The sequence below is a fragment of the Mustela nivalis genome, assembly GCF_964662115.1.
Source record: "Mustela nivalis genome assembly, chromosome: 2".
In the NCBI taxonomy this organism is placed as follows: Eukaryota; Metazoa; Chordata; class Mammalia; order Carnivora; family Mustelidae; genus Mustela; species Mustela nivalis.
In genome coordinates, this window is record NC_139021.1 from 134,828,159 (window position 1) to 134,841,722 (window position 13,564).

At 38.6% G+C, this 13,564-nt stretch overlaps 1 protein-coding gene across 48 annotated transcripts in view; it reads right to left on the bottom strand.

Moving 5' to 3' along the window:
• USP54 (ubiquitin specific peptidase 54) overlaps nucleotides 1–13,564 on the bottom strand; it is a 119,738-nt gene that overhangs the window by 29,377 nt on the left and 76,797 nt on the right. For 32 of the 48 annotated variants that reach the window (XM_082716366.1, XM_082716356.1, XM_082716381.1 and 29 more), the window contains 7 exons: nucleotides 9,477–9,611; nucleotides 7,318–7,431; nucleotides 7,107–7,189; nucleotides 6,573–6,678; nucleotides 6,314–6,460; nucleotides 4,760–4,909; nucleotides 3,017–3,185 (listed from right to left, as the gene is read on the bottom strand). In XM_082716366.1, the coding sequence (XP_082572492.1) occupies nucleotides 3,017–3,185; nucleotides 4,760–4,909; nucleotides 6,314–6,460; nucleotides 6,573–6,678; nucleotides 7,107–7,189; nucleotides 7,318–7,431; nucleotides 9,477–9,611 (904 nt within the window). Of the gene's footprint in view, nucleotides 1–1,294; nucleotides 1,466–3,016; nucleotides 3,186–4,759; nucleotides 4,910–6,313; nucleotides 6,461–6,572; nucleotides 6,679–7,106; nucleotides 7,190–7,317; nucleotides 7,432–9,476; nucleotides 9,612–13,564 lie in introns of all 48 variants that reach the window. The other 16 variants (XR_014306985.1, XR_014306986.1, XR_014306987.1 and 13 more) reach the window with 1 other exon arrangement.

The following is a 13,564-nucleotide window of genomic DNA, read 5'->3' on the forward strand; positions in this document are numbered from 1 at the left end:
AGAAATTCAACATGAATCTAACCAAACCTCCAGATCCAACTGCCAATTTACAAGAAATACAGAGAACAGAGAAACATGCTAGAGTTTACCTTATAAATATAATCTGCAAACTTCAGAATGTAGGCAATCTATAGGACAAACTATACCTAGTTATTCAACAATCAGCTACAGGAAAAATAGAGAAACCTATAGCTTAAAAGAAATGCAAAAGACTTATCAAGTGTAGGTCTCACTTGGATTCAGAATAAAGCACATAAACCATTAAAAAATGATAAAAAATTTAAAAAAAATTACAAGATACTTATGTTTTTGAACACTCATTGGTTATTTAGTTTTTAGGAACTATTAATATTTTTAAGTGTGATAATGACATTTTAAAAAATGATTTGTTTTAGAGATACATACGACAAATATTTATAGAAAAGGTGAAATAGGTGATGGGGATTAAGAAGTGCCACTCATTGTGATGGGCACCAAGTGCTGTATGACGAGTGTTGAATCACTATATTGTATACCTGAAACTAATATTATACTGTATGTTAACAGCTGGAATTTAAATAAAAACCTCAAAAAAAAGTCAAGCACAGAGTAGGAACCACCAATCTGAAGCCATGAGCTCACTAATTCCCAAGTCTCTAAGAATATGGGCACTGTTCTATGCATTAGGTGATAAACTTTTCATCTCAGCAGTAAGTCATGCACTTCTTTTCCTTTCATGCTCTGTACTGATTTCTTCCACTGACAACAGGCACATTCTTCTACAGATTAACAGAACAGTTCAAGAATGTTCTCTGCATGGAGAGCACAGTAACAAACAGGCTAGCTTTCCTTCTTTTGCTTTTCTGTCCTTCAGGAAGTCCAGCAAGGTGATGAGCAAGTGTCCGATGCCCATAAACATGCCCCTTCTCTTAAAGCCCTCCACTTGGGATAATGCCTGACATGAAAACATGAGGAGGAGCAAGGCAACAAATGTTACTGGAAAACTATGAGAAGGACAGGGATCGAGAATATAGTAAGAACAAAAAGCAGATTTTGAAATAAGCAATCACATCAATAATCACATTACAATCATTCTTACTGACATGTTGGTGTTAATAGGCATATGTGTAATGGAGTTATCATTGTTTCATTCAGAGTTGTGTTGCTTCTTTTCATCCCAGTCAATTACCCAAGTTCTGTGCCTTTCTCCCTTTCCATGACTAACATTTCTAACTTGCCCCAGTTTCTTTTCCCTGGGAGAATCTCTATGTAGGAACTGAATCAGGCAAGCAGCGTCCACTGTATAACTCCCTACCTGTGTCCCGACTGCTCTGAGACGTGGAATCATTCTCCACATTATAGATGACTGTCCCCTGAGAATCAGAAGAGAAGTGACTGACCACAGACTCGTGGTGGGAATGTTTGTAGGGATAGCTCTCCGTTGAGGAATCTGTTCGAGTGTCACTTGAGATGGAGGGCTCCCTCCCTGAGGGAAGGAGGAGACACATACACAAAAGTAAGGAAAGAGAGGACAGTGATAGTGAAGGCAAAGAGTTGGATGGCAACAAGGGTCCATAAGGCAAGAATTTCCTAAATGGAAGAGTGAGAAGGATATACCAGAGCTGTTCTTCCCAACACCCAACTTCCAGATAACCCAGACACACAAACAATTCCTCCCACTCTTGCCCCTACCTTGCTGAAGCCCTCACTTTGCCTGCCACTGTGAAAAACTGTGGGGCTTTTAGAAAACCTATGGGGGAAAGTGGAAGAAAGGAAAAAGTTGTGAAAAGTAAGATCTATTTGGATGGAGAGTCCCAGGCCAACCTGGCATACATAACCAGTTGCCTCCCAGCCCATCATTTTTCTCCTACACTGCCAGAAATGTCACTTAAAAAAAAAAAATTTAATTGACATTGTAAGCATTTTTAATATATCTGATAAATTATGGGGCCGTTATTTATTTACTTACGTACTTATAAAGATTTTATTTATCTGACAGAGAGATAGCAAGAGAGGGAACACAAGCAGGGGGAGTGGGAGAAGGAGAAGCAGGCATCCCGCTGAGCAAGGAGACTGATGTAGGCACAAGCTGAAGGCAGACGCTTAAGGACTGAGCCACCCAGGTGCCAGCGCCCTAGGGCTGTTATATATCCTTTGGAGTAAATCAGTTCAATCAGATTACTTTTCTCTGAACAACTTGCTCAGAAAAACACAAAAGGGGAAATGCGTGTTTGACTGAAGGGAGAAAAAGGTCTGAGTAGGTACATGGTTGGGAAGAACGCCAGATGCCAAGTGGGAGGGAAGCACAAAAGGTAGGGGAAAAAATTTCAAGAACAAGCATCTTCTCTTTCAAAACTATACTCCAGAGCAGTCCTAGATCTAGAAAATGAAAAGGATATTTCTTTTTCCTCCTTTTTAGAAAACAAGCCGAAACTATTAGGGTTATATTTCTAATACATTATAAGCCTCTTTGAGCTATCCTGAGACTTCAGCCATCAAGCTGCAAATTGTTTCTACAGGAAAACGTGATTTAAGTTGCAAACAGTTGAATTAGAAGTGAAAATCTGATTCATAGGCTGAAGGATACTGCTACTACACTTGGCATTTTAAAACAAAAATCTCTTATCCCAAACAAAATGACTAGTCTAGTAGTAACACATAAAATTTTTCTCGGTCTTAACAATTTGCTGAAGTCACTGTTAAATTGACAGCAAGAATCAGTCATCTTATATTATTAGAAGGTTAAACACTGAGTCTTCCTCACAAACTAATTACTTCAGGCTAAATCAACCTAATTGCCTTCTCATTTTTGAATCAGGGCCAGGTGACTTAGGCAACAACATTCTTGAAGGCGGAAGGAAACAAAGCCTGGCACACCTTGGGCTTCAGCACGAGCTGGCACTTCTTTCCATCTCTAACGGATCCTCTATCTACAGGCTAGGCTATTGTGTTGGGCTCATGATTTAAGTATGAGTCATAACTGTCCAACAATCACACTGGAAGGAAGAAGGAAGAAGTAAAGAGCTAGACTGCTCACCTGAATCTTCACTATCATAGCACGTTCTGCTGTATGACTGGAACTCAACCTGGGGAGGCAGGTCCTGGGTAGACACTGGGGTACCCTGTGGGTCTGCATAAAGCAGTAGCAAAGGCTGATAATGCCCCTTGATGCATTTGGTCACCACATCCTTCCATTTGGGCCCAATCTGAACCAGAAACAATCAGAAGAATATGACAGTTATATTTTGTATCCACAATCCAAAACATATCTTCCCATTCTGTTTTTCTAAAGAAAATAAGAATGACAAAAAGACAAAAATTGGGTAAAGAAACCACAAAAGAGACCTTAGACCTATATTTTTAAATTTTTTGTTAAATCTTTTGTTGTTGTTGTTAAATCCTTTTAGAAAGCGTAAAACCCTGTAAGAGGTAGAAATGATGAATAAAATTACTTTTCTTTCTGTGAAACATCAATTTAGTTGTCAAATATAAATGAAAGCTCTCAAAGGTTAACATGCTATGTGAGGGGACTTCAGCTGCTTTGGTGATCAATTTCTTTTCACAGATTAAAGCCCTTGCTTGAAATTTGCAATTCTATCATTTCTATAAATTATATAATTTTCATCTAAATATTAAAATCACTTTTATGAAGCTAAACAGCAGGCAGAAACTCTCACAGGCTGCCTTAGAATAAATGACATTCCATTTCAGAGTTCACACATGGCAGGACATAAAATGTCAAACTGCTTAGAATAGACAGCTGAACCTCGGCCTTAGCTTTGAGCTGGATTCAGCACTGCCAAAGCAGTGCAAAACAGTGACAGGAGAGGCATGGAAACAATCCAATCAAATCCCTAAACTCGCCCTCTCTTAAATTTGAACCAGTCACATTCTGAGATGGTGTGTTCTTAAGAGTTGAACAACTAGCATAGTGCTAATTTCATACATTTATAACTAAATTATTATTTTAAGTAAAAAAATCCTTTTTACATATAAATCTCGTTTAAAATCTTATAAGGCAAGTATTATTTTTCAAATAAAAATGCTAAAGCTCAAAGAATTCATATAAATTCCCCAAAACTACAACAGCAAAACAGAGACAATCAAGAAATGTGACAGACTTTACTATTTGTAGAAGACACTGCTTAATGTCCATGGATTGCTGTAAATTATAGTCAGGAATCTCCTCCTGCTAATCTTACCTCATGAAGCTTCCTAACTTATACAGATCACCTTAAATACTTCAGTCATGGACTCTGTGACTTAAACAGTAACAAGTTTCCAGCTTTAAATATTCTCATAGCCCCATTTTTTCTTTCCTACACTATTCCCAAAACATGTTAAGGTACTTCAGGGAGGTAACAATCAGAGAATAATTGATAGCAGCTCTGGGACAAAGGATTACCCACTGATAATTTGAACTCTGAAATTCTGAATTTCATGCTAACCTTCTAGCCTAATTTGAGGCATTAAACTGTTCTCACTCAAATCAACCAATTAATACATTAAAAAAAAAACCCCGTTGTCAACTATAAACGCAGAACTGTACTGACTGCATGGTGAGAAGTCAGAGAAAATAACAGAAAATATATCCATCCTATCTTTGAGAAACTTGCCATCTATTTGGAGAAGACAAGACTGACCCTCTCATAAATTCAACAGATAGGTAAACAGACATCAAACAATGAAAATAAACACTCAAGACAAGAAGACAAGTAATTATCCTAGTTTTTTTGGTTGCAGCCACCAAACACTTTAAGAAGGGCTTAAATATTCCTACCTCCTTGACATGAGCATCATCAAAATACATCCATTTGCGGATCTTTGTTTGGAAAAAGAATGTAGAATAATGTTTGCCATAGTAACAGATCATTCCTACTAAGTACAGTTCAGACTGCTTGGCCCGGTCATCTGTCACTCTGAAAAACAGCTGTGGGGGAAAAAAGAAAATGGAAAAAACAGTCACATACTCAACCCTCTTAAATCACCTCTCCGCAGACTCCATCATTTCTTATTGAGGTACTGACTTGTTTCTCCACTCTTCAGTCTAAAATTCTCCCTAGTCTATACTAATCATCAGAAATGAACCTAAAAAGACAAAACACAAGAAAGATAGTGGCAGTAAACTGGTAAGGTGGTGATGTTTCTTCATACTTTCAATAATATTTTATTGCTGATGCTTATCATAAGAGGAATCAAAGTTGAAAAATACAATACAAAACAAAAACACTCAAGTTTCAAAAGTTACTTATCAGCTGGTGCCACAAATATAAATTTCCTGCAGAGACCCTAACTAAAGGGTAACAATGCCCTTAAAAGGAGCAATACCACCATGCTGGTTATCAGTACTTCAATTTGTAGATGTCTAGCAGTGCCATAGGTTCTAAGACATACACAAAAAAATTTGAAGAAAAGGATATTTGCCTTGAGAAACTTATATGAGTGAGAAAATCATAAAAATAAAACAAAACTAGAATAATACAGAAGATGTAGACTACAGAAATTTAGAAAAAGAAGATTTAATTGTGCATAAGCTACTCATGTCAGAGATTCCTTGGGAAAGAGACCTAAAATAAGGTCCCAGATAGTTCATTTATTCTCAGTTGCAGCTTAGTGACATTCAAGAATGACAAGAGATCTCCTCACTCACAGGACTGTAAGAGAAAGAAACCAGTAGAAAGGAAACTACAGAATTTCTGGCTCTTCTCTTGAACTGAAGGAAAACCCTGGCTGTACCTACTAGGGCATGGAGCTGACAAAGTTAAGGACAACAGGCTTGAAGTCTTTTTCCCTATTTCTCTGAATAGATGCACAGAAAACCACTAAACCACTCAATTTTCTTCCAAGCTACTTCCTTATCCTCTCAACAGACATCGGTTCCTCACTGTAAATTTTGTATTATAAAACTCAGGTCACCAATTTTAACCCCTTCACCTCTCATAGCAGCTCTAGTCAGGCCTGCTCACTTTTTTAACCTTATTTCCACCTGTGGCTAAATACACCTTCCTACTCTACATGGGTATAAATAATGAGTAGGGCACATAATAACTCTATAAACTGCTTGATTTTTATCAGTAGCTAAGCTCTATACATCCTGTCTTTCAAGGCCAACGTAATCCCATTTTTCCTAAAAAGCCTTTCCCACCTACCCAAAGGAGGTATGTGAGCAGGTACATGCATGCACATGTATGTGTACACATATAATAAGTATACTTGTCCAAAACTCTATAATATTTGTCATCTAGGACATACCTTTGTGTTTAGTGTTCACTGCACTTAAGCAATACTAAGATACAAGAACTCCAAGTCAGAGACAAAGGTAACTAATACTCACATCACCAAGCTTAAGGCAGGTACCCAGGCTGTGAATGACATCCTCTGCCAAGTCTGAGTGGTCTGAGTCCCATACCAGTCCAATTGTGATAATCTGTGGAGCATTCATCAACACACGGCGAATCCGAATCCTTTCTCCGCAGTTGCTCTGAAATACATATATAAGACTAGTTTGAGATGTTTCCCACTGGCTCTGTCTCAATTCCACTAATCTTAGGGCTCCTCTCCCAACTCTAAACTCTACCCCTGACTTAACTCACCGGACAGTTCCGCAGATCCCCCATGGTGCTAGCATTTTGCAGCAGTTCACCAAACATGCTTGGTGAGGGTTTTTCTCGTCTTTCCAGCATACAAATAGCCTGATTGCTTCAAGATAGGGAATGGAAGGGTAGAAGATGATGGTAGAAGTTACTCAGAGTTATAACTAAATCAAATAGATTATTCATACAAACTCCTAACTCACATGTTTGATTTTCTTCCTTTGCCCACTATGCCCACTATACCAAAGCCCTTATCCTGACCAGCTTCACTGTCCCAAACACAATAAGCACCTGTCCCAAAATCCAAAGCTCATAGAATCCCCATTTCACCTCCCACCTTGTTGACCAGAACTGAACCTAAGAAAAGTTGGGAGAGGACGGAAAAGAACAAAGGTTACTTTAAAGTTGTTCTGAGTTCCTACAATATAGCATAGTCTTAGCAATAAAAATAAAAGCTATATGGATGCCATCAGTGAAAACTCAATCACTTACGAAGTACCTAAGGGTACAAACAGAGAACCCTTTAAGACTCACCAAAGGGAAGTGGTGGAGATGTAATGTACCATCTGGATGAAAGGCAGTGGATCAGAAGTGGCACCACAGCTAGTACACACACACTGGCCCAGGTAAAAAAGCAAAACCAAGCAGCCACAGTCATTAATTGTTTTGGCACCCATCTAATACCCCACATCCCAGCATAAAGTGTTCTTGAAGAAGAAGTGATGTAGATAGAGATAAGGTTCACCTGTTCAAACAATGTCATTGCAAATTTCTGGTGGGAGATGCAGTGTTGGGCAGTACATATATCCTCTTTGGTTTCATCAGCAATCTGGAAGTGAATTCTCATCAGGAGGTTTTCCTAATAGGGAAAAAACAAAAGCAGTGTATCAGTGATACTTAAAAGAAAAATGCACAAATTGGTAGGCAGTTTACTCAGAGAAATAGTAATCCTCTTGGAAGGTAGGAATACCTCTACTTTAGGGACGCCTGGGTGGCTGAGCTGGTTAAGCGGCTGCCTTCAGCTCAGGTCATGATCCCAGCGTCCTGGGATCGAGTCCCGCATCGGGCTCCTTGCTCAGCCGGGATCCTGCTTCTCCCTCTGCCTCTGCCTACCACTCTGTCTGCTTGTGCTCACTCTCACTCCTCTCTCTCTCTCTCTCTGACAAATAAATAAATAAATAAAATCTTTAAAAAAAAAAAGAATACCTCTACTTTTAAAAAAATTTTAATTTTAAGTAACTATAAATTCATAGGAAGTTTCAAAAAATTGTGTGTGGGGGGTCCATATACCCTTCACCAACTTTCCTCCAGTGGTAACATCTTGCATAACTATACTACAATAACCAAACCAAGAAATGGACATCAATACAGTCTACAGAGTTTATTTAGATTTCACCAGTTTTACATACACTTATTTGTGTCTATAACTCTATGCAATTTTCTCACATGTAAAGAGTCATATAACAACCATGCAATCAAGATATAAAACTGTTTCATCACAAGGTTCCCTCACATTATTCCTTTACAGCCTTACCCACCCAATTCCAACCCTGACACCTAGTAACCACTTATCTATTCACTTATCTCTATAAGCTTGTTATTTCAGAATATTACATAAATGGGAACATATGGTTAGGTATTTAACCTTTTGATACTGTGTTTTTTCCCCTCAGCATAATTCCCTTTAAATCCATTCAAGTTGATGTGTAAGTCAGTCATTCCTTTTTATTACTGCATAGTATTCCCTAGTATGGAAGTATCAAAGTTTGTTTCACTATACACCATTAAGAGCATTGGGTTGTTTCCAATTTGGGACTATTACAAATAAAGATTCTATGAACATTCATGTACAGGTTTTTGTATAAACTTAAGTTTTCATTTCTCTGGAATACAAGTCCAGTAATGCAACTGCTGAACCATATGATAATTTGTAAGTTTAGTTTAGTTTTTTTTTTTTAAAGATTTTTTCTTTATTTATCTGACAGAGATCACAAGTAGGCAGAGAGGCAGGCAGAGAGAGAGGAGGAAGCAGGCTCCCTGCAGAGCAGAGAGCCCGACGGAGAGCTCAATCCCAGGACCCTGGGATCATGACCTGAGCCGAAGGCAGAGGCTTAACCCACTGAGCCACCCAGGTGCCCCGCAAGTTTAGTTTTTTAAGAAACTGCCAAACTGTTTTCCATGGTGGCTATACCATTTTACATTCCCACCAGCAGTATATGATCCAGTTTCTCAGGAGTAACTCTGATTCTGGTGACATTTTGCCCTGTAATGGAATATAGATCACTCTGTATTTTTTAATATAGATTTTTTTAAATGGATACACAGTCTTTTGAAGGCTGATGGATAGAATTAAAACCCAGAGTTCCGAAGAGTCTTCTACTAAAGTCACTGGGAACAACGTAGCTACCTAAACAGCGTATTACACTTGTGTTAGGGACTCAGCTATTCTCTGTTTAATTATTATTAGTAATGCAGGAGTTAACAAAGTACAGTGGTCCCCAGACCAACAGCATTAGTATTAGCATCACCTGGAAACTTGTTAGAGCTAGATATTCTTGGACCCTAATCCAGACCTACTGAATCAGAAACTCAAGGGAGTGGGACACAGCAATTTGTATTTTAATGAGCCCTTCTCCTCTGAAGGCAAGAGCCACTGTTTTATAAAATGGCAAGCACAAAACTACTCTAAACCCAAAGGAAAAAGAATAAACCCATTATGCAATTCCTACTTCATTAAGAGAGACACCCAAGAGCTCTGAAAAACTCCAGAAATTCCTAGTTTTAATCCTAGTTCTAATTGTAGATACAAGGGCAGAGTAAATACTACAGTAAAGTACCCAGTCCTTGATGGAGACCATCAACAGTCTCACCTCATATCAAAGAGGTCCAGAGGCCAACACTTACAAAGCACTCCGCAGCATCATCCATAATTCCCAGCTGGAAACGCTGTTCATCCTGGAAAGTCTTTGCCAGAGCACTGCGGAGAGTGTCAGATGGAAGCACTTTTTCACTACTACACTGAAACTGGTTAAAGATTCCCTGTAGGGAAGAGGTTAGACAAAGGAAAAAAGCATAGTGTTGTTATTATTAAGCTTCTACATATCCCAGTCTGTCAAGCTAGCGTCTCCGTGCTTTTCACAATGGAACCAATGTACTTTCCATGAGTTGACATGCTTGAAGTTAGCAACAAAGTAAAAAATCAAGAGTCAGAATAAAGGGCATGATCTATGCTAGCAGGGATCCTTGCTCTCCCATCTGACTGTGATACCATCAAGAACACATTAGGAGAGACCACTGTCATGAGTTAATGTAATATAGGGTTACCTCATTTCCTCTGATACAGAGGTAGAAGATCCATAGTAAATAAGGACATTATATATAAATGGTTTGGTAAATAATACTCTGAGGACTCATCCTATGAAACTTGGCCCCCTTCTCCTAATTTAGAATTACTCAAAGAAACAATAATAAAACAAAGACCGACTTGTCTAATACCCAGAAATAAACACGAAAACACGTTCAACATGTTCAACATGTTCAAATCTACAGATGAAGTCCCATTTAAGATCACCCACTCTCTACCAGCCACTCACTATCATGAGTTTGTTGCGCAGTCTTCTGTTTTTTAATACTTCTATATACCTGTGTATTTGTGTTTGTGTATGTGTGTGTGTACACACATGTACATATATATATATATATACCCTTAAATACTTTTACATATATTTTTATTTATATACAAAATATCAACTTTTACTTTTTTAAATTCAGCGTTATTTTTGAGAACTGTCCATAATTTATACACACACACGAGCACACGTGCGCACACACACAATTCATTCTTTTTCCCTGCTGGATCAGATGTCTATGTGACATCTATTTATCTATTTCTTTATTGACAGATATTTTGGCAGTCGCTAATTTGTTGCCGTTACAGAGAAGCTATGTCAACTTTTACTTCTACCGGTAAATAAATATACATAAATTTCCCCATATCCTTGTCAGCAATTAATAATACACTCAGACTGGTTAATTTGAGTCTTTCTAACTACATTTAGTTTTTCTGGAACTTTTGTGAATATGACTCGTGGCAAATATCTTCTTGCAGTCTTCTAGTGTCTTTTATGTGGACCAGTTTTTAAATTTTGGTATAATTAAATGTATCTATCTCCTCCATCTTTACCTGATCTGAAACAATAATAAATGTGATATCCAGAGAATGGAAACAGAGTGGCAACAAGTGGCACCTGGCTTGATGAGTCCTTCTCAAGTAGTATCAGACATTCCCCACAAAAACTAGAATATGGTCCAGAATATGTTTTAGACATTCCCCATAAAAACTACAATATGGGCCATCACATGGCCCAGATCCTCACTAAAACACCCAAACAATAAATTCAATGATGTGTTACATATTGACACACTGAAGAGTATAACTTACTAACATTCTTGATAGTAATTTCTTCATATAAAAAGAAACCCTTGGTTATTTTTCAGACTTACTAATGAGACCAGAAACAAGACCATTTTATAAACCTACTTATATGATCTAAGAATAGGAGGCCTCATCAACCTAGAATAGTCAATTCTTGGTCCTCATTTTACTTGAACTATAAGCAGCTCAGTCACTCACATATCAGTTTTTCATCCAAATACTACCCTCACTATATAGTATTTCCTGACTGATTTACCTCTTTTTCTTTTTTCTTTTCTTTCTTTCTTTTTTTCTTTCTTTCTTTCTTTCAAAGATTTTGTCGAAAAGAGAGAGAGCAAAAGTAGGGGAAGTGGCAGGCACAGGGAGAAGCACGCTCCCCACTGAGCAAGGAGCCCAATGAGGACTTGATCCCAGGACTCTGGGATTGTGACCTGAGCCAAAGGGAAATGCTTAACCAACTGAGCCATCCAGGCGTCCCCTGATCACTCTATTTAAAATTGCAAGCGCCACCCCCTCTTTCTCAAACCTTCCACCCTCACCTGTTTTATTTTTCTCTGTGGCATGTATTATAACATCTGTAATACCATATATTTTACTTACTTATTATCTGACAACATTCTCTAGAATTTAAGTGTGAGGACAGAAAATTTTTGTCCTTTAATTCCCTGCTATATTATTCCCAGCACCTAGAAGGATACTGGCATATAGAGGGCAACCAATAACTAGTTTTGGATGGATGGATAGATGGATGGATGGATGGATGGATGGATGATGTGATATGGGTAGATCTTATTAAGATATTATTTTTTTTTAAGATTTTATTTATTTGACAGAGAGAGATCACAAGTAGGCAGAGAGGCAGGCAGAGAGAGAGAGAGGGGGGAAATCAGGCTCTCCACTCAGCAGAGAGCCCGTTGTGGGACTCAATCCCAGGACCCTGGGATCATGACCCGAGCCGAAGGCAGTGGCTTAACCTACTGAGCCACCCAAGCACCCTTATTAAGATAAATAAGTCCCCTCTTTTTTTTAAGTAGGCTCCATGCCCAGTGGGGAGCCCAATATGGGGCCTGAACCCATGACCCAGAGATCAAGACCTGAGTTGAGATCAAGAGTCAGACACTTGGGGCGCCTGCGTGGCTCAGTAGGCTAAAGCCTCTGCCTTCGGCTCAGGTCATGGTCTCAGGGTCCTGGGATCGAGCCCCACATCAGGGAGCCTGCTTCCCCCTCTCTCTCTGCCTGCCTCTCTGCCTACTTGTGACCTCTGTGTGTGTGTGTGTCAAATAAATTTAAAAAAAAAATCTTAAAGAGTCAGACACTTAACCTACTGACACCCAAGTATCCCTAGTCCCCTCTTTTTTAAAAGCCAATAAAGAATCACCTAGAAAAGTTGAAATTATTTTCTTAAGGTAATATAACTGGTAATACAAAATGGGATTTAACCTCATTCTGCTAACTTCAAGTTCGAACTGTTTTTTTCCTCATTCTATTCTCTCAGTAACACTGTTCCTCCTCATACACATTGAACATCTACCCCCAAAACAGCTCAAGAACAATTTGCTACATAACCTGCTATTATTCCCTACAAAGGATTCTATATGATGTGGAGGAGACAGTACTAATAATACATATTTAGTATTGTTTTATGAGCTAGGAACTGGAAGAAATTTTTATAAGTACTCTAAGTTATTTTGAATTAACCTAGACATTTTTCACAAATATATTTAAGATCAGGTAAAGGCAAGGCAGGACCTTCCATAATTTGTTGCTGGAAATAGAAAAATATCTATCATTGACCCTTAAACTAGATCTAAAGGAATGGTCTAGGTCCACAGTTAAACATTCTCAGAGGACAACTAGATATCTATACCAAGTGACCTACAGGATTCTGAAACAGAGGAACAGACAAACAAAGGAAAAGGTGGCCAAAGAAGCAGTGACTGCTTCTACAAGTAATGGTGGCTTGACCACTGAAAACAGTAAGTGACCATTATCACATCCCAACTTGCCGTTCTCAATGGTTAATGCTAAGATATTACTGCTAACGAAGGCTCTATCTCTAGAGAATGGGATGGATGAGGCTTGGTTCTTTGTCCAGAGTCCAAAACTGGCTTCATGACAGTTCTGCACAAATGTAATATTTGCCAACTACAGCCCCGTTAGTCTTTCTCAGCTGAGGTCCCTCAAGAATTAAGCCATAATACTTTAAGGCATCAACAATTCCTAATGAACTAACTTCTCTCCTATGCATAGCAGTAGTTATGTTATTAATCAAAGAGAATTAAAATAGTCACTCCAGTCATGTTGTGTGGTCTGTGGTTCAGATGACCCTGCTTGAGAAAGGACAGGATTCCACTGAGAGATGGTATAGAGTAATGGTTAAAAGCATGGACTCTGGAACCAGACTACATGGGTTCATAATTCCAGTCCTGTTATTTACCATCTCTATGACCTTAGAAAAGCTACTTAACCTTCTAGGCTTCAGTTTCCTCTTTTAAAAGAGGATTAGCGGGGCGCCTGGGTGGCTCAGTGGGTTAAAGCCTCTGCTTTCGGCTTAGGT